At 53.7% G+C, this 21,044-nt stretch overlaps 1 protein-coding gene across 1 annotated transcript; it reads left to right on the top strand.

Annotated features, from left to right (window-relative positions):
• The first annotated feature begins 144 nt into the window (after positions 1-144).
• On the top strand, positions 145-19,829 carry HDGFL2 (HDGF like 2). Its single transcript, XM_030540801.1, is given in 17 exon segments — positions 145-202; positions 205-224; positions 2,739-2,814; positions 2,902-3,038; positions 5,553-5,750; positions 7,150-7,266; positions 8,380-8,451; positions 9,094-9,235; positions 9,493-9,568; positions 11,207-11,492; positions 13,598-13,695; positions 14,926-14,996; positions 15,447-15,517; positions 16,642-16,743; positions 16,852-17,065; positions 18,536-18,662; positions 19,485-19,829. Coding segments are annotated over 17 exon segments (1,941 nt in total). The 5' UTR covers positions 145-159; the 3' UTR covers positions 19,576-19,829.
• The last annotated feature ends 1,215 nt before the right edge of the window (positions 19,830-21,044 follow it).

Genomic DNA, 21,044 nt, shown 5'->3' with positions numbered 1-21,044 from the left:
TCCTGCGGGCCGAGGGCCAGTCTCCTGCCTCCCCCCCCCCCCCGTTTCCCTGGCGGTGCCAGCGGCCTAGGCCTGTGCTGCGGCCTGTCGCCCCTCCCCCCGCCCCCGGAGCCCCGGCCCGGCCCGGCCCGGCTCGGTTCGGCTCGGCCCGGCCCCGCCATGCCGCACAGCTTCAAGCCCGGAGACCTGGTCTTCGCCAAGATGAAGGGTACCCGCACTGGCCGGCCGGGTGAGACCCCCAGCCCGAGGGGGACCCCCCGACCCATCCCCGGGGGCGCCCCGGGGGGACCCCCCACCCCAGCCCCGGGGGCGCCCCGGCGGGACCCCCAACCCAGCCCAGGGGGCGCCCCGGCGGGACCCCCCAACCCCAGCCCCGGCGGGACCCCCCAACCCCAGCCCAGGGGGGCGCCCCGGCAGGATACCCCAGCCCGGCGGGACCCCCCAACCCAGCCCAGGGGGGCGCCCCGGCAGGACCCCCCAGCCCGGGGGGACCCCCCATCCCCAGCCCAGGGGGGCGCCCGGCAGGATACCCCAGCCCCGGCGGGACCCCCCAACCCCAGCCCAGGGGGGCGCTCCGGCGGGACCCCCAGCCCGGGGGGGACCCCCATAACTCCAGCCCCGGGGGGAGCCCTAAGTGCCTCTCATGAGACCTCCCCCCACCCCAGGGAACCCCCTTCCCTTCCCCAAGGAAGCTCAGCCATCCCTTTATGGGGAGATTCTTGGGGGGGGACCCCTAGTCCGCCTGTGGTCTGGGCCTACTCTACATTGGGAACTGGGGTGCAGGTGATGGAGTGCGGGGTGGGGATTGTGGGGAGCAGGGCGTGCGGAGGTAGAGCTACTGGGGCTCAGGGGTAATGGGGCAATGTGTCTAGGGTACAGAGGAGAAGAGACAGAGAGAGGGGTGATTATGGTGTGGTCCTGAGGAGGTGGCCCGCCAGGAGGCAAGGTGGTAGATTGTGGGTGCAGGGGTGGTACTGGGAGATGAGGTGCAGAGGGTAATGGATCATGGGTGCAGAGGTTGTGTTAAGGGGAGGTGGGGGTATAAGGAAAGATGCAGGGGTGGGTGTTGGGGAAGATGGTTGCAGAAGAATAAGGTGATGGATTGTGGGGTGCAGGGGGTTGTGAAGAGATGGGGTGAGGAAAGGGATATGGATTGGGGTAAGTGGGTATGGAGTGGGGATCAAGGATGACAGTCTCAAGGGTAGTCAGTTATTTTTGTCAAGGACCAAATTTCTTGTTCAAGGTCCAGACTCCAGAGAATAAAAAAACTCTACAACAATAATGATGATAATAAGTAAATAAAAAGATTTGGGGGTCTGTTCAAAAGCATCTGGTGGTCTGGATTTGGCCAGCAGTCTGCCTATTGACTGCCCCTGGTCTACAGCAGGAGAGGGGGGTCTTAGAAACACGGGATCCAGAGGGGTGCTGGATCACTGGAGGTGGGGGTGGTCATGGGCAGGTGGGAATTACTGATCTGTTATTGAGTGTCAGGTGATGGTATGCAGTGTGATGAGGTGGTAGGGTGACAGCATTGTGTGGCAACAATGCTTGGAAGGGGTATGGATGAGACACGCAGGGTGATGGTATCTGGTGGAGATGGAGTCAAGTGATGGTTCCTAGAGGGGATGGCAGTATATTGGGTGTTGATGATCAGGAGGGTCATCGTGTGTGGGGAACACCATGTGGATGAGAGTGCCTTGGGTAGTGGTCCTGAAAAGTAAAGATGATTGGAAGCTGAGGGCAGGGCAGGGCCACCACAGTGTGAGGGGGTATAGTGGCAAGAGGCAACAGGCTGCAAATGCATGGGATTGGGATGTGGTGGATACCTCAGGAAGGTTGTGGATGTTGGAGCTGGGAAAACAATGCATGACCTACAGTGTACCACAGGATCTTCTAGTATATCTTTCCTATTTCACCTATGCATTGTTTGTACTTTGCTAGTGCTAGAATATGGGGCTCTGGTAGAACTTGGTCAGAATCAGAAGGATGCTCACATTGCTGGAGTCCCAGTCTGCTCTGCTCTGCTCTCTCCCTCCCCCGGGGGGGCCTTTTCTGTGAAGACTTCCCCAATGTGCGAGGTCACCCACTTGCATGTACTCTCCCTCTTTTCTGTAATCACAGATCCAGTAACATTCCTGGGCTCCTGCCTAGAAGCTGTGCCCCTGGCTATGTCATGTGCAAGTGACTGACTGGAGCCAGTGGGACATGCGGGAAGACAGGGTTTCCTGTGCATTAAGGGCCAATCGCCTCAGGCCTGGTTGCCTCCCAGCAGCCTGGGCTTTTCCTGTAGCCTGTCTCCAGCCAGGAAGGACCATTCGGGGCCCCCTGCTGGAGCAATCTCCCTCCTTCTAAGTAGGGCTGGATGGGATTCTCCTGGGAGGCCTTCCATGTGCTCTTAATGGTAGCCCAAGCCAGACACTCGTGTTCCCCCTCCATCTTCGTGTGCAGAGCCTATAACCTGTGCAGCATTCCCAGCCCTAAAGGGATTGAACCAAAGTTTAGGACGGAACTCTTGTAACACCACAGCTGGAGTTGGTTCCCTGCTGTTACTTGCCAAGATCCTGCTTGGCCATAAAAATGACTTTAGAATTCAGTGTGCAGAAGGCTCCCTTCCTCCGCATGTTATTGCAATGTGTGTGTGAAACACAAAGCTGAGGCTGGCTATCAGGAAGCTGCCTGCTGAGGCTGCACCCTAATCCGTCGTCTCTGACCACCTCCTGCTTTGTGCTTCGTTTCAGATTGATGACATAGCAGACGGCGCTGTGAAACCCCCGCCCAACAAGTACCCCATCTTCTTCTTTGGACACACGAGACGTAAGCCCCACTGTCCGCGTGATTTCCTTGCCATTGTCCACTTCCCGGCAGCTTGGGACTGACCTCTGCTTTTTCTTCCCCTCAGAGCCTTCTTGGGACCTAAGGACCTGTTCCCTTACGACAAGTACAAGGACAAATACGGGAAGCCAAACAAGCGAAAAGGCTTCAATGAGGGATTGTGGGAAATCCAGAACAACCCCCATGCCAGTTACAGTGCTCCTCCGGTGAGTGTGAGAGCATAGCTCATGTGTGGTCAGCCGTGACTAGGGGCTCTGCGTACTTCTGTGCTTTGTGCCTTCAGATTGCCTTTCCTTCTTTTCCTGCTGCCTGGCATGCTGGCCTTGGAAAGCTTCCATGTCAAAAATCTCCCTTCTTGGGAGCAAAATAACTAACCCACTCACACCTGCTTTACGGATGCCTAATCCGAGGCACAGAGTTGAAGTGACTTGTCCAAAGCCACAGAGGAAATCTGTGTCAGAGCAAGAATTAGAACTGCAGAGTTCCTGGCTCCCAGTCGTGTGCTCAGGCTGTCAGATAATGTCAATCTCTTCATTGGCATCAGAGCACCTGAACCAGAGGCCACTGAAGTCACTAGCATGGTTCTCATTGACTTCTATGAGCTTTGGATCAGACTCAGAGAAAGCTGTTTACGGTCCAGTGTTTCAGCGTATGAAGGACACTATATATAATTATAATTGAATGATACAATTTATTACATAGTGATCTTCCTAAAGGTATCCAGAACTGCTTCATATATACTTGGTCTGAAGAGACAATGAAAGGCTTTAAGGTGAGATATAGAGGAGATGGCTTAGAGGAAGATAGTTTCAGACTGAAATGAGCAGCAACCGCCCACCCAAACTGTAGCAGAATTTGAGAGAGAGACCATAGATTGCAGTGAACAAGCACAAGAGATGACTGGATACACGGGCATAGATATAGAGTGAGATGATTCCGTGGAGAGTTTTGAGAGCAACTTAACATTGGCTACAGAGATGAGTGGAAAATCACTGAATGTAAGAGAAGCTGGGGTGACAAACTCCTGGTGTCTGGAGCTAGAGGCTGTTCTGGACCTTTCTGAAGTTCCCAGAACAGGGTTTTAAGAAGCCATTAAAGAGAGGCCTTCAGTAGTCAAGGCAGCAATTAAGGCAAAGATAGGGATTTCAGCAGAGATGGGCTTGAGGAAAAGATGAACTTCGGCATTGTAAAGGCAGAAAGAAGAATTTGGAGTCAAGAGTGACTTGAAGGTTTTTGGTCTTGGGAGCAAAGTTAAGGAGAATGCCAGGAGCGTCAAGGACGTAGGGCAAAGACGTCTCCCAGAAGGAAGAATTCCGGTAGTAGGTAACTGGAAGTGGCAGTCATGACAAAAATGGGAGACTGAGTCAAGGAAAACGGAGAGCTTGGTCATCATCGCCATATATATGATGTGCGCTCTTGAATTGAGGCCTGAGACCCCTAGGTGGGGCCTTTTGAGGTGCTGCATAATAATAGGATGACAGGAAGTTGTGAAGTCTTCACTGCGGATGGTTAAAGGGGCAGTCAGAGAGGTGGGATTCAAACTGGGAGAGCAGAGGGCTGGTTAAATGCAACCCCTCATGGGAAACTTTCAAATGGGAAAGTATCTGCAGCCGTCCCGGGATAACGTATTTTGGGAAGAAGGATCTGTGATCAATGGCTTATCAGCCCCCCTAAGAGGAGTCACTCACTTATGAAGGGATTGAAAGCCAGAGTGGAACTGGTCATGAATGTTACTTTCAAGGTGGTGAGATAAGGTCACCACCTTCAGTACCCTGTGGAGAAAAGGAAAGCTGGAGTTTGGCTCACCAGGGAAGAGGAGTCAGGTGGGCTTTTCAGAGAGGCCGTATGATAGCAATACCTTCAGCACAGCATGGTGAAGGTGGGATCATGAGGGCAGAGTGCAGCACTAGTTGACCCCAGAGATGGAAGGGGATCCAGTGGGGAGTTGTCTTTGTTCATCAATGATCTAGATGGGGATGGCGTACAAAAGGGTTATGGAAGGGATTTCAGGGGTTTTGGCCAAGGGGAGCTTAGAGGGGCTGTAGAACAGTGGTTCTCAACCAGGGGTATGTTTACCCTTAGGGGTACTCAGAGGTCTTCCAGGGGGTCCATCAACTCATCTAGAGACTTGCCTAGTTTTGCAACAGGCTGCATAAAAAGCACCAGCGAAGTCTGTACAAAGTAAATTTTCATAGATGACGATTTGTTTATATTTCTCTGTATACTACACACTGAAATGTAAGTACAATATTTGGATTCCTATTGATTTCTTTTCTAATTATACGGTAACAGTGGGAAAGTCAGCCATTGTTCAGTAATAGTGGCAGTGACGCTTGTGTATCTTTGGGTCTGATTTTGTAAGCAAGTCGTTTTGAAGTGAGGTGAAATTTGGGGATACGCAAGACTAATCAGACTCCTGAAGTGGGGACAGTAATCTGGAAAGGTTGAGAGCCACTGCTGTAGAAGCAGCTTCCTTAAAAGGTCAGCATGACGCTGTCCCTTGTCACGGATCTCGCCCTTAAGTGTGGGTTCTAGCTTGCTGTCAGCAGGGGAGTTATCGCAGCACTGATGGCAGCTGTTTATGTGGCAACGTGAGGTTCAATCCTCCTCTCCATCGTGCTTAGCTCTCTTATTCCCTGTTTCTTTGCTGTGCTGACATGTATCATGAGACCTGCCATTGAGCAGTAACTCCTGACCTTTCCGTTTCTTTGCCCCTTCAGCCAGCGAGCTCCTCCGACAGCGAAGTTCCTGAGAATGACCCGGTGGCAGGGAGTGATGGAGGAGAGGAGGAAGACGAATCGGCTGCCATGGCAGTTGCTACTGTCGCTGCAGCAGCCATGGAGAAGCTCGACAGCGATGAGGAGTCCGACAAGGGGAGCGACCATAGTGGGCTGAAACGAAAAGCGCTAGCTATGAAAGTAGGTTTGCCCCATTGTGATCTGTGGGGGGGAAATCACCTGGCTAGGAATAGAAGGATGATTATATTTATATAACGAGTTTGCACATGACTCACGAAGCACTTTAGAAATTGTATATAAGGCAGTCACATCACCCACTACTTAGCTGCTGCGATCCACCCCAGAGGCAGCTGCATTTATCTTGGGGGCAGCCACACGGCACAGCAGGGTGTTTTTAGGAAGGATGTGAAACAAGGTCTCATGTTGATACTCTAGAGGAAATTAGAGAGAATCCCAAGTTCAGAGGTAGCCAAGACACCAGGTCTAACCCACCGACTGACGTAACTGGCTCTGTTTTACGCCACACCCACACTGGTATCAATCAGAAGACGCTGTCACAATGTGTAGACCGTGCATGGGATCAGGCATGAGTTCTGTGTACCTGTAGGCTGCATGCTGGCTGTTCTGAGTTTAATATAGAAGACAGTAGGGAGGGTGGTGGCTGAAGCCCTGCTCCATTAGATTTTGTTTGATCTCGTGGGCAGAGAGGGCAGCAGTTGTAGAACTGATAAATGAAATTGGTTTTAATTGTTCACTTTATCAGTATAACTTCTGTTCAGTGTTTGCCATCCACTACACTTGTCTATATTGTAACTTCTGTTCACTGTTTGCCATATTGTAATTCAATCCCCATTTTAAAACGCTCACTCCATTTTATAAAAGCTTCCTCCAACCTTCATTTTGCAGACCCTGCTGTACTCTTATTAGTTAGTTTAGATGTGTGAATGAGGTATGTATGGATGATGGAATCAACCTCCAGCCCCAGCCTGTCCTGATGAAATAAAGTTCAAACCCCACCGGCTGAAGATACAGACAAGAGCCCTAACAAAGTAAGAAGAGTCCACTCTAAAAAGAAAAGGTACAATAGAAGGAAGGTCACACCTGCAACTGATTGGTGATCAATCACCAAACGCAGAGGCAGTGTGACACAGCAGGACCTATAGACTCTGGATTCAAACTAAAGCCTGCAAAAGGGATGGGTGAGATGGAAAACTTTTGAGGTAACATTCTGCTGACAACATTGAAGGCATCGGTGCATGCCCAACCAAGACCCAGCTCATCCTGGTGCCCGGCTTTCCTGGCCAGTTAGCCGCCACAAGCTACGAACCCAAGCTGCAAAATCAAGCCACGAACTCAAGCTATCTTCAGGACTGGTAACTATGCAGCAGCTGCAGAACATCTGGTGTGTGTGTGTGTAAAGATTAAGATATTAGTTATTGGTCATAAATCAAATTATCAGAATACATGTGGCATCTTTGTCTTGCCCCCTGAGAAGATCCTGTGTAGTTTTGTCTGTGCAGCACAGTGAGGAATATACCAGCTTGCGGCAGCTATTATGTTGCTGTTTGTCTGATTTCAGATGCCAGTGGCTAAACGACCCCGGAAATCCTCCAGCGACCTCGACCAGGGCAGTGCGTCTCCCTCGGAAGAGGAGAACTCAGAAAGTTCTTCTGAGTCAGAGAAAAATAGTGACCAGGTGATTAAGTGGTTTACGGATTCCCCCGTGCTGCAGTGGTTTGGATGGGGTGGGCAGGTTCTGCTTAGCTAACTGGATCCTGGCGAGAATATAGGATGAGGCGCACTCTGCTTATGCCCTCTCTCTTGCACCGTGTAGGACCCCAGTTGTCAGCTAAATGGGCCACATGAAGCCTGGGGAATAGAATTTGGAATAGTCTGGTATATACATGTACACATGCTCTCTACCACTTGAGCTCAAGCAGCGTCTCCATAAATTGTTGTTAGTAGTAGAGCGCATATGCTCTGTCGCCCTTTCAGTCACTAGAGATGTAATCCCAGCCCTCCGAGCCTGTCTCATTGCTGCTCCGGAGGGGCTGTGGCGCGCCACGTTACAGTACGCATACCATTTGCCTAGTGCCGTTATATGCCTGGCTTCCCCTTTCACAGGGCATTGACGAGAAGACATGCCTCTTTGCTCTGACAGTAGCACCCAGTGCAGTGGCTCCTGCCTGGTGGCGCTACTCCCCCCTCCCCCCCCCGCAGTTTCTCTTTGCTTCCCCTGCTGGCTTAATGCAGTCGCCAGTTTCTTCCATGAGCGCTGAGTCCAGCCCAGGGCTTGGGCATCTGGGTGGTGACAGCAGGCAGCACAGGTTGGCATGGTGTGTGGAAGGCCACCCGAGTCTTCAAGGCCTGCCTTCATGCCACTTGGCGCTGACTGGCTAGGCACCTGTGTGCCAGTCTTTCTCCCGCTGTTCTCCAGCTTTGTGAAAAGTCATGTCTTTCTGGGTCTCTGCTCTTTCTAAGGTGCCCAATGCGTCTTTGCCGGGACATCCTTGTCCCAGTTAAGACTGGACAGCTTGTTCTTGGGTTGACAAGCCCCTGTGTTTTGGGGCAGCACCTGTGGCCTGCGGAGCACAAAGTCCAGGGCTGTTGGATAATGAGGAGGGGAAGGAGTTGGGGGGGCTGACCTGGGGCCATTCCTTACTCCCCTGATGCCACCCAAATGTATATCCAGAAGGTGCCCTGGCTTCTCACTGTCTGGGCATGGGGTTTACTGCTGAGCGTTTTGGGGTGAAGCTTCTGCAGCCAAAATGAGGCCTTTCCTAATTCAAATATGTCCATCCCTTCCCAGGACTTTACTCCAGAGAAGAAGCCAGTGACCAGAGCTCCCAGGAGGGTGTCTGCAGGTGGAAGGAAGAAAAAGGTAAAGGGCCCTTGAAGCGAGCAGCCCTGCCCCGTTGCTAGTCCATTTTCCCTGCGGGTTAGCCCCGTGGCACTGAGAGCTTGTCTTTGCCAGTCGGCGTCCAGCACAGATTGTGGCTAGCCAGTCAGACAGACCCCGTGTCCCTGCCTGGAGGTGGAAAGGCATTCCAAACACACACAGTAGCTGAGAGGAACGGAAGAGACTAAATTTCTGATTCCATGTTGCCCACAGGAATGAATGAAGAGGGAGAGGAGGCAGGAGGATTAGGAGGGGTGAGCGGGAATAACAGGCTTCCTGCACATGGATTTGACGAGTGGGGTGAACAGCAAGAAGAGATAGTCATTGATTTTAGTGGTGTCTTCTGGCCTTGTGGTCATCTAGTCTGACCTCCTGCATAACAAAAGCCTCGGTGACTAAACCGACTATTTCACCACGTGACGTGTGCTGATAACAGAACTCTGTGTGTGAGGATTTGCCAGGGCATCACCCCAGCTTCCCTTGGACACTGATCCTTTACCTAAGGGAGTTGGAGGTATATTTCCCCTTTCGTCCCACTTATAGTTCCCATGGGAAGGCAGTTCAGCTCCCTTCCTCTCTGACCCACGCACGGATCCCCCTCAACGTTTTCTCCTTTGCTCACAGAAGGTGGATTCGGGGTCCGACTCGGACTCCAAGGTGGATTCGGAGGAGGAAAACGAGACAGTGGACATGACTAAGTCGGACTCTGATTCAGACTCCGACTCGGACGTGTCTGTGAAGAAGGTTCCACGGGGCAGGAAGCCAGGTAGGGCTGAAGGGGAGCTATCCAGGCTTCTTCCAGCTCTTCCCAGGCAGTTCTGGAAGGGAGCTGGGCTGGGTGGGCTCAGCAACCTACTTTTGTGTGGGAGCCTTCATTAATCTCACCCCAATAGATGGACTGAAACCCAGGCCCACCTGGACTGGGTTACCCTTCCTTCACACACGCTGCGTCTGGCTGTCGGAGGGGGTGGGAAGGAGACTGTGTCCTGCGGTGCTGAACCCCTGATCCCTTGTGTCTTGTAGCTGAGAAGCCGCCCCCAAAGCCTCGCGGCAGGAAACCAAAGCCTGAGAGAGCTCCGACCAGCTCCAGCAGCGACAGGTAAGCGCTGAGGCCATGGCGAGGGGCACCAGGAACTGGCTGGGATGCCTGCTCTGGTATTCAGACACTTTAATCTCCTTTGGCCCAGAAGCAGAGGAGTGCAGCCCGAGACTTGGGTCACTGACCCCAGGCTCTGTGTGGGTTCGGCTTCTCCCAGGAGCTAGCCAGGGCATCTCACTGGTGTCCGGTCTCAGTTGTCAGCTGGGGTGGGGGATCTTTCGTGTTGGCGCAGGGAAGTCCGGAGTCGATGAGCAGAGTGTGGCCAGTGAGTACAATTCTTGACTCTGCCACAGACTTCCTAGTCGCCTGGTCTCTCTCTCTGGCTCAGTTTCCCCATCTGTGAAAACAGGGATAAAATTAAAAACCTCAGTCCCGGGAGTGTTCCGAGGTCAAATGCATGAATAAATGGGAGGTGCTTGGGCACCCCGGAGAGGGAGAGCTCTCACCTCGGCTCTTTAATGCAGGGACTGTCAGGTGTAAAACATTTGTCCAGCACCCTGCATGTTGGGGTCTTGAGGCACTGCCACGATATAAATGTTTAATAATAATGGGGCCCATGTCAGTGCCTGGCTAACCAGCAAGGAGGGCTGGTAGCTTTGGTTGCCACCAGAGGCGATGCCCCGTGTGAGTTGCATGACAGTCACTGCCAGACAGTCTCCGCTCTGTGCAGCCCTTCTGGCTAAGGGCTAGTCTGTACTAGAAAAGATTTCCTGGGGTAACTCTAGGAGCATCACTACACTGGCAAAGCCTCTTAGTGCAGACTCCGCGGATACCGTGAAGGAGAGCTTTTGCTGGTGTAGCTAGTCTGGGTTCCCCAAGCAAAATAAGCTATCCTGGCAGAAGTGGAAATCCCACCCCTAACCGACATTGCAAACCAGCCAACGCTTCCGGTGTAGACCTGGCCTGTCGACGAGAGGGAAGTGAAGGGGCTGGAGCTGACAAGATGCCAGACAGGCTTAGTTATCCAGAAGGGCCCTGTGTGGAGCGTAGGGAGGAGAACGCAGGGTCCAGAGGGATTTGACCCATACATACCAATTGCAGCCCAAACCGAGGCTGGAAGTTCACAATTCTGCGAGACAGGAATCCCACCCCTGCAACTGGTGCTAATTGGGCTTCCCTTGGCAACCAGGGCAGAGGGACTGGGGAATGCATAGGACCTGGAGACTGAACTCTTAATGCAGAGATCCCTCCAGATCAGGGCTGAGGCACTGGCAAGGCGCTGAGCGGGAAGCATGCACCACTGGGGGTAACTGGAAGCCTTCAGTCTCCAGGGCTGTCAGGCAGACCTCTCTGGCCAGCTCTCCTTTCATTCAGAAAAGGGGCACGTCTCGGGGGCAGGAGAGGGCAGTGAGAGATGGTAACTGTGTACAGCTGCTTGATGGCCTCAGACTTCTGCAGGGCAAGGGCATGTCCAGTGGCCTGTGCCCCACAGTCCACTGAAAATCTGACACTGCAAAAAGTTGATGTACCAGGGAGCAAGGCTGGTGCTTCTCTCCAGAGTACGGGAGGCACAGAGCTCCATAGCATCTACAAGACTCGGTGGAAGCAGGGCTCAGAGTGGGGGTGGAGGGTGCACGGGCCCCATCTCCGCAGTGGGTTTCCTGTTCCCCATGATCCATTTCCCTCTGTCCCCTACAGTGACAGTGACAGCGACGTAGATCGCATCAGCGAATGGAAGAGGCGTGACGAGGAGCGCCGCCGGGAGCTGGAGGAGAAGAGGAAGAGGGAGCAGGAGGAAGAGATCCGCCGGCTACGGGAGCAGGAGAAAGAGGAGAAGGAAAAGAAGAAGGAGAAGGCGGAGAAGGGGGAGGAGGCGCACTCAGATAGTGACAGCAGCATGGATGACGAGGTGGCCAAGAAGGGCAGGAAGATCCGAGGCAAGGACCAGTTGTCATCGGACTCTGACTTGGAGCTGGAGAAAGAGGTGAGTACGTGGGACCGGGGGGATCCGGGCGTCCAGGCAAGTGATCACATGAGGAGTGAGTTTGGGGGCATCGCTGAACCCCTCCTGTGATTGGCCTAAACCTTTGTTGGTCTCAGAGAAGCTGAGGAGGCGGAGTGCCCCTCTCACCTCTGAGATGGTTCTGTCCCGCATCGAGGGGCATTGGGAAGGTTTGGGGTCAAGGGGGCTCACCCTGCTGTGTCTGTGTGAAGTCACTCCTGCACTGCTCATGAAACTCTCAGGCCAGACCCAGGAGGAACCTGTCCTGCTGAATGTCCCAGGCGTGCCGCCCGCTGGTGCCTCACCAGGTTAGCTGAGGGCTGTCATGGCAGCTCCGGTCAGCGTGGCTCGCTTGGGTGAGCAGCTTAGCCAGGGAATAAGCTGCCAGGGTCACAAGAGGTGGGTGGGACAGAGCCACCTTGAATTAGTTTGGTTAACAAACTCCTCCGCAGAGGCTTGCAGGTGAGATGTTGAACCAGGCTCCAGCTGCTTGCTGTCAGGGAGGATCCCATGGCACCCTTTGTGGGGGAAGCTGTTAGGTCAGCCCTGAATACTGGCTCCATTCTAACGAGGGCACCTCCATTCTGCCTCACTGAAATTTGTTGGGAGTTTCAACTGGGTGCTGGATACTTCTTCACTTCCTGTCTTAGCCTGTTGTGTGGCATTGCTGGAAGCTGCGTAACAGCTTTCGCGTTCCACCTCAGAGCTGGCTGCATTTCGTTGGTTGAAGTGATCTCTGCGCATCAGTTTGTGGAGGGCTTCAGGCATTTGGATTGGAAAACTCTCTAAGTGTGAGTCCTCTGCTGTATTTGGACCGGCCAGAGCAGTTCCCTAGTATAGCCAGCGTGGGACCCAGGCATGGCAGGAAATGGAGCAGGGCTTTGTAGCAGCAGCTGCACTGGCACTCAACTGGAATTTCTGCAAGAATTCTGCCCGCTTGGCTCGTGAGGGCAGGAAGGCTGCCCTGAGCTGCCAGTGTCTCTGCCGTGGCATTTCATGCCAGCCAAGGGTGGATGCTCTTGCATCTATGACTTCAGTTAAAGCACCAGGCAATGTTCTGGAGAGAGGCCTCTCCCCTTAAGACAGCAGTGACCTCCTCTGGTAGCAGCTTGATGACCCTGGAGACTGGAGTGCTGTCCCTTGACCGTGGCCAGCAGTGCATACGTTACCCCTCTACCCTACCAGAGTGCCTCGTCTCCAACCTTGGGGTAAAAGGGGGTCACAGCCTGCACAGCCCATTCGGTCCTTGGTCTTTGCGCTGAGGCTAGTTAATTGTTGGGGTGTGGGGGTGATGTAACATGGACCTTTGGTTGCTGGGAGGGGACAGAGATCTGTCAATCTCATTTCACACAAGACCGCCACTGTATGGGTCACTAAACTGCTGCCCCAGCCTAGATGTGAACGGCCAAGCTTGAGGTGGAAATCTCCATAACCCATCTGCCTAAGCCAATTTTCTGAGCTGTCCGGGGGATAAGAGAGTCTGAAATGAGCAAATCTCCTTTCTCCACTCCATCTCCACTGCCAGAGAGAGAAGCCGTAAAATCTGTGTTGTCTCATGGCCAGAGCTGGGGACTGCGTGGTTCCCAGCTCTGCCACTGACTCACTGAGTAGCCTTGGGGAAAGTCACAGCACCTATCCATGCCTCAGTTTTTCCCTGGATGGAAAATGAGTATCTCAGGGGAGCTGTGGGGTCTAATATCAGCAAAGAGCTGTGAGATCCTCTGGTAAAAGGCTCCACAGTATATGTGTGCAAAGGGATACCATGCCAATGGAGCCTGTATAAGTACTATGATTGAAACCAGACCTCTGGGTACCAGAGCAGCACAAGGCCGTATATGTAGCAGGGGGACAGGGTTACAGTTGGTCAGAGCCTGGTTCTAGGTGGTGCTGCAGAAGGCTCTTTGGGGCAGAAACTTTCATATAATTGTGCTAGGCGCTGCACACCCAGTGGGCCCCAGCTCTTGGCACCCCCATGACACAGACCACGCGTCGGAGGGGCTGGAATAGGACACCACCATCCTCTCCCCTCCTGCGGTGAGGAGGGGCCTGCCGCAGCCCTCAGCATCTGCATTGTTCTCTTGTTGAAGGTAAAGAAGCCGCTGAAGAAGCAGCAGCCCTCAGAGTTGTCAAGGAAACCGAATCTAAAGGAGAAAAGGGGCCGATCGGAGGAGAAACCTCGCAACAAGTCAGCATCTTTCTGCTGGGCCCTCGATTCCTCCTTGTGCTTGACCCTTCCCCCTGGATGTGTGGGGGGGTGGAGATTCCCGTGCCTCCTGGCTGACAACTCCCCCCGGTGGGTGGGGGGAAGGTTCCCCTCCTGGAGCCCATGGCAGAGCTGTGCTAAGCACCTGCGACTCTGGGCACAAGCAGCTTTCCAGGGAGGTGGCAAGGTGGTTCTCCCCTCCCGGGTTTCTAACGGCGTTAAGAAGGGAAGGGAGGTGGTGCTGGAGCAAATCTTTAAGGCACCTCTGATCTGTCTCTAGTTGTGTGCCTTTAACCGAGCCCGCCTCAGCTGGATGGTCCAAGCAGCCTGCAGGGCCGGTACCATGTAGGGGAGTGACAGGGTCACAGGCCTCTCTGAGCAAGGGAACATCTCTTGAGACCTGCTGTCATTACTGGGACTCCACTCCCAGGGAGAGGGGGCTGCAAGGAGTCAAGAACTGCTGATAGAGCCCTTAGTAGCCTGTTCCCCAGGAGGGGTGGGGAGGGGGCTGTAATTTCCAGGCCTGAAATAGGAATCACTCAGGTCCAGCATATGAGGCATGGAAGTGGGAGTCAGGACCCTGGGTTCTACCCTGCCTCTGCCACTTACCTGCTGTGTGACTTGGGCAGATCACTTTGGGACACATCAGAAGTGGCCTGTAAGTTTTCAGTCCCTGGAGCCCGATTCTCCAGAGGTTTGGTGTACCCCCAGCTCCCACTGATTTCCACAGGAGCTAAGGGCGCTCAGCCCCTCAGCAAATGAAGCCCAAGATGTCACCAGCTGGGCTTCAAACACCGGGACGTGTCTGAGAGTCTGGGCCTTAGTCCCTCCTGTGCCTCAGGATTGCTGACTCTCACCCGCCTTGGTGAAGTGCTTTGAGATCCAAGGTTGACAGCACTGGGGAAGTGCTCAGCAGCAGCGTTATCTCTGCCCAGAGAGCTGGTGCAACCCCTTCCCCTTATTTAATGCACCTGGAGTAGGCCAAGCCCTCCAGCAGGTGGTGCCAGGGCCATGTGTGCTACCATGTAAACCAGGTGGGTAAAACTCTGCCAGGAAGGCTGGGCATCCCCCTGCCCTCTCCAGTGAGAATTGCAAGACCATCGTCCTCCGCTGTAAGCCAGGGCAGTGGGTATGACTCCTAACCGGAGTATTTCTAACTTGCAGAGGTGCAAATGAGCAGCTTCTTACTCTTGTTTCCCTAACCCGCTGCAGACCCTTAAGAGTGGAGCGAGGCCGGAGAAAGTCTGACGTGATCCCAGAGAGGAGGATGGAGAAGAAGAAGGGTGAGAGAGCAGGTTACTTCTGGGGAGGGGAGAGGGACTTCCCTGCTCAGTTATCCTGGCCTGGGGCATGGGGTACAGAGAGTCTCCCCAAAAGAGGTCCAGTGTATTGCTCTGATTTGGCTTTTCAGTACAGAGCTGTTGGGGCGGGGTGTGGCCAGGCTGGCTGTAGGATGTTTCTTTGGAGTTCAAGCCAGGTGCCCAGCTCAGGATAACCAAGCGACAATGACTCTGATGTTAGCCCATTCCCAACCCTTCCTGCTTTTGGGGAGACTCTGCATATTGCCTGTTCCCAGGAGGCCAGGGGTCATATCGAATCAGAGCTGAAGGCCCCAGATGCCCAGTGGGCTTTCAAATGCCCAGTGTCCTGCTGGAGTCCAGCAGGCTAAAGACAAGTTAAAACCAACCAAGAGGGGGCTAATGCCTTGGCCTCTTTATTTTACATGATCTTAGAGCCTACAATCGAAGAGAAGCTTCAGAAACTTCACAGCGAGATCAAGTTTGCCCTGAAAGTTGATAATCCGGTGAGTACTGGTGAGTTGGGAGGGGGCTGGGGAGGGGATCGTCTGAGAGTGGTCCCTCCTGCTTGGGTGTCCCCGGACTATCAGTGACTGGGGTCTGTTCCTCCCTGCTCTGTGTCACTGACGCCTGTGCAAAGTGAGTGTCAAACTTCCCCTGATTAGAACCCTTGTAGGTCCACTGCACCACACACACCGTCAGGCCGAACGGGACCAGACCCTGTTGTCTTTGGGCATCTGTCAGCTTTTAGTAGTCAGTGGATTGCTGAATGATCTCGTAGGCTTGAGGCCTCCAGGATCTGCCTCCGCTCTTAGCTGTGTGGAGTACTCTCTGGCTTTCATGCTGTTCGGGGGTGCTCAGCCTTAAATGTTGACATCTGTGGGGGGTTCCCTGGTCCTCCTCTTCCTCCTTATAACCTCCATCCGAGCCAGCTCCAAGATCTGTTAGCACATTCTTCATGCTGCATATTAACCGTAGTGTCCTGTTATTGTCTGAGATCTCTGCTGCCTGGGGATGGACTCATTGATCAGATTGGTCTCTTCCATGTCGAACTCCTACAGTCCTATGTGATACATTTGATTCCGCACTGTTTTAAAGGAGCAATACTCAGCTTTGCCACTAGATGGTGCCAAAGGTGATTTTTATTTCTCCCTGGGCTCTCCTTCCCTATCTCTGAGAATTTCCCCTGCCTAGCTCCCAGCGTCCCAGCTGCTGCACAGCTGTGCTCTCTGCTGATAGGCAGCTTCGCTACAGTGCCTACCTGATGTGGATCCATGCAGTAGTGGCACAGCTGAAGGTGGGGATGGGTTGCCTAGCGGGCATCAGCTCCTGGTGAGGGTAGGCTGCTTCGTTTAGGAGGAAGATCAGGGTCTCGGGAGAGGGACAAAGATGAGTCTGTGTGGCAAGTGCTATAGACTTTGGATCTAAGCCTAAGAGGGTCTCCAGCCTCTTTATCAGTGTCTCTGCCCCCCAGCCTCCCCAAGGAGAGGGAGAGATCCTGGGGTTTCCATGCTGCATGAAGCCTGAGAGGGGATGGAATAATCCACTAAGATACTTCACTGAGCACTCCTTGAGTCCGTCACCTCCTCTGCCTGGTGGAGATAAATCTCTGACCTCTCTCTACCTGCAGGATATCAAGAGGTGCCTGAATGCGCTGGAAGAGCTGGGAACCCTGCAGGTCACCTCTCACATCCTCCAGAAACACACTGATGTGGTGGCTACGCTGAAAAAGGTACGATGGAGGTGGGATAAGGGAGGTGTGTGCGGGGATGAGAGCGCCTTTCTCTGGGACAGGGGGCCAGTCTGTGGCCAGCCCTGCCTCACTGTGTGTATGTGACAGATCCGTCGCTACAAAGCTAACAAGGACGTGATGGAGAAGGCTGCCGAGGTTTACACCCGCCTGAAGTCACGCGTCCTGGGGCCGAAGATCGAGGTGAACCAGAAAGCCAACAAAACTGGGATGGAGAAAGACAAGGGAGATGCAGAGAAGGGCCAGGAGAAGCTGTCGGGAGGGGAGGCCCAGAACGAGAAAGAAGAGGAGGAGACCAATGCTGGTAACTATAATTCATGCTGCTGGGAGGGTCCCAACCTGCCTGGGCACACAGCAAACCTGCGGTGCCCTGTGATGAGGGCGGGGGCTCTTCTTTTGTGATGACGCTCTGAGACTGAAAGCAAAAGATGCTCCAGTGACTCAGCCCGCCTGTCCCCGGAGAGACTGGACCCTGGTTTTATCACTTGTGAAGCGGGGTCACTGTCTCCCCATGTCTTACAGGGAATTTCCTACTGCAGCGGTTCTCCTTGCGGGGCACAGAGGGCGACAGGATCCTCCCTCGTGGGCTCGTTGGGGTGGGAGCTGGGCAGGCTCACGGAGGGTCGCTCTCTGACAAAGCTCGGCACAGCATGGAAATGCTGGAGACGCCTGTCCTAGCAGCTGTAGCGATGCAGATATTTGCAGCAGACTGCCTGAAGAAGGGGGCATGTTAATTCTTTGCCTCCAGTGCCCTACTGCTGCAGGTTACACCCCAGACACCCGTGATGTCACCATTCGGTTCGGGGCTGTGGGGGTAAGAACACCCAAATGGCCAGGAGAGCGGGAGCAGCGTCTACCTCCAAGATCTGCATGTAAACCTCAGGGAAGTGCCCTTCTGGTTAATTACAGCCTGACTGGCAGAGCCCAGTGTCCCCCGACTCATGCTTAATGCATAAATTAAATGCGAGATTCACACCAGTGGGGAGCAAATGGGAGTAGTTTCGCCTTTAGGTGGCCGCTTTAAATCTTCCCCAGATGGATAGTGACCAACACCTGTTGGTGCCTATAGAGACGCTATCCGAGACCAGGGACCCATGGGGCTGCTCACTGTATAGGCACAAAGCAAGCAATTCCCTGCTCTGAAGAGCTGACAAGCCAAGCATCGTCTGGTGGCTGTGGGTGCCCCTTTGGGGCGGCCCTTGGCCATGTTCCAGAATCCACCTCCATAACGGGCAGTGAGCTCAGCAGAGGGTAAGGACTGAGCAGGCCCCAGAGCCGGACTGATCTCTTCCCCTCTTAGCGGTGAGGTATCCGGAGCGTTGGTGGGATGGCGCTGAGCGGGGATCTTTTCCCTGCTGCCGCTGTGCTGTGGACCACTGGAGAATTTTTGTCTCCAGGGCTGTGGAGCTGCCATCTTGGCTTGATCCGGAGAGAGAGACAGAGACAGGAGGCAGGATGGCCTAACGATTAGATTAGCAGCCTGCAACTCAATTCCTTGCTCTGCCTCAGACTTCCCCTGTGACCTTGGGCAAGTCATTTAGCCCCTTCTCCCTCCGTACAATGGGATAATAGCTCTTCCCTGCCTCACAGCTCCCTAAATACATTCAAAACTGCAAGGCAGTCAGCTCCTCCCATGACGGGACCAGGTAAGTACCAAAGAGAGTGGGGAAAAAGAAAGCAACAGCTGCCATTGCTTCCAACTGGGAGCCAAGCATGCGAATGTGTGCACCCATCTCCTCGTGTCCTCTCCTCCCCTGCTTTGTTCCCACTGTAGATCTGTCAGCCCCCGTAAACGGTGAATCCATGTCCCAGAAAGGGGAGAGCGTGGAGGATAAGGAGCGAGACAAAGCCCAGGGATCTGGCGACGGAGAGCGAGAGGCATCCCCAGAAGACACACATGAGTGAGCATCCGCTTCTGGCTTGGGGAGACTGGGTGGTAGGGGTTCATCTCGTACCTGCTGAAGGGTAGGAGGCCGCAGCTTCACAGTGCCCACAGGGCCAAGGAGGCTGTGGGACACGGTGATGGGTTGCTGCCTGCGACTGGGTATGGAGCTCTTCCAGAGCAGAAGCCTTTTACGAAGAGTGTTAAGGCCAAAGTCTCTGGGTTTTCTAGCACCGAAGGAGTCCTGAGAAATCCGCTAGGCCAGCTAGTCTATTTCTAGGCTTCTGCAGGGTTGTTCCCCCTCTGTGTATGATCAGGTGTTTCTACAGCCCCTCAGCCCCAAGCAATGGGGCTTCCCTCAGCAACTGAGTGTAAACCCTGCCAACCCGGGTAGCATGACTTCCTCCAGCCATCCTTGTGGGCAGGTGCATGTTAGCAGAGAGGCACCTGCCTGGGGGCAATTGCTCTCTTCTCAGGTCCGTGGGCTTGGGGGCACCATGCCTGGGGCTAGGAAAGTTAGGGTGACGGGGAGGAGGGGCAGTGTACTCACTGGGATGTCCTATAACTGTACTGTTGAGAGGGGGGTGTTGCTTGGCTTCCGTGTGGATGGGTGGGAAGGGAGGGATGGATAGATGGGTGTGGAATGGGGAGCAGAGAGAGTGGATGGCTAGAGGCGTGCAGCTGGGCAGGGAAGGGATACATAGAGGGGTATGAATGAGGAGGGAAGGAGGATACAGTAACCCCAAGCACCTACCTCCCTGCTTCGCTCCCCGCGAGCGACAGTCACTTCCTAGCTTGGAGCTGAGGCTACTGGGTGACTTTCCTCTGCTCTCCCTGGCAGCGCGCAAGACTATCCCGAGATCAAAAGGCCCAGTACCGACAGAGAGAGGGTCCGCCTGGAGTCAGAATCCGAGGAGGAGGAGGACAGCTGAGGCCATGGCTCCTGCACGGAGGAGAAACACTCGCAGGGTCTCTGCACTGAAGGCAGTGAAGGAGACCGGCTCTGCCTTGCCCCCATGTTTCAGAGTTACTTCACTAAGTCGCACTGTAGCTGATGCCTAGGTCTTGTTCCCCCGCCCCTCCTGCTCCTGTGAAAGGAAAGAACTTCTGGGGAGGCTGTGCCGTATGTTTGTATTTGTCTCCTTGGTTTTTTGTTGGGTTCCCCCCCCCCCTAAATTCTTGTGATCTAAACCAACATGAACTGAATATAAAGGGTTTTTTAATGAAAAAAATATCATTTATTCGTCTATTTTCTTGAGCCCGTGACGATGGCTGTAACCCTAGGGTAAGGAGGGACGTCCTTTGTGTTTCCTTTGGAAGTGCGGTTAGACTCGGGAATGTGGCTGTAAAAATAACGCCCAAGGGCTCCCACGTTTCGTCGCCCTGCAGCACCAGATCCAGCCTGGCCCGTCTTACAAGCCGGAGATGATGGGGTGGTACTGCCTGCCCCAGCAGGGATATGACAATCACCTGGATTCTTTCTGTCCTCCCCAGACCTGGAGATTCTGCCGTTGGGTTGCAGCTATTCTGCATGGCCCAGTTGACTCCAGCGTGTGGTCCCAAAGCTGTGCTGGTTCTTCAGGGCCAAAACTCGGTGTGGGTGAAAAGCCAGCAGAGCTCTGGCTTGGAAACATGGTATGCCAACACTGAGTACAGATCCTACCGTGGTGTAACCGCACTTTGCAGGGCATGTTTATCAGGACCTTCTAATTAGAAATCTCCAGCCCATTCGCCTTCCCAGTTCCCTACTGCTCTGAAGCCCCAGAATCATGTGGGGACATCCTCTCCTGCAGCACCCAGGACACTTAAAGCCAGAGGCTGTATCACTCCAGCGAACTGAAGGCTGGGAATGGAGCACTGCATTGTCATGCTTCTTTGAGGGGTGCCCGTAGTATGGGGGGCTGCCACTGGCTGCTTTTATTTAAAATCCACTTGAAAAAGAGAGTTGCTTACGAATAACAACAGCGTGAGGGCTTCATCTCAGGCAGCAGGAGTAGGAAACATCTTTAGGTTTTGATGTGTTTCGGACCGATCTTAAGCTTTTGTATATGTAAAATAAAGACTCGTCCATCTGAAAAGGAAGATGAGTGTTCCGACTGTCTCCTTTGCACTGCAGGCAGATGAGTTGCAGAACAAGGCAGCACTTAACAGGCCACTAGGGTAGCTTGTTCCAAATCAGCCCCCCCAGCCTCCAGAAGCTGCAGCTTAACTCTGGTTTTATATTCCTCGCTGGTCCTATGCACTGTAAACTTTAGAAACAGAATCTAAATAAACCAACGTGACTCTTTTTACCCACTAAATTTAAACACCGGCTGCAGCCAGCATCAGGATCTTATTTACAGACCACTGTTTGCAGAGTGCATCCTTCACAAACCCAGTGTGTAGGGAGCACGGCTTGATG

This window comes from Gopherus evgoodei, chromosome 22 (assembly GCF_007399415.2).
Source record: "Gopherus evgoodei ecotype Sinaloan lineage chromosome 22, rGopEvg1_v1.p, whole genome shotgun sequence".
Classification (NCBI taxonomy): Eukaryota; Metazoa; Chordata; order Testudines; family Testudinidae; genus Gopherus; species Gopherus evgoodei.
The sequence above is the reverse complement of the archived record's forward strand: the minus strand, read 5'-3'. Positions and strand labels throughout refer to the sequence as shown.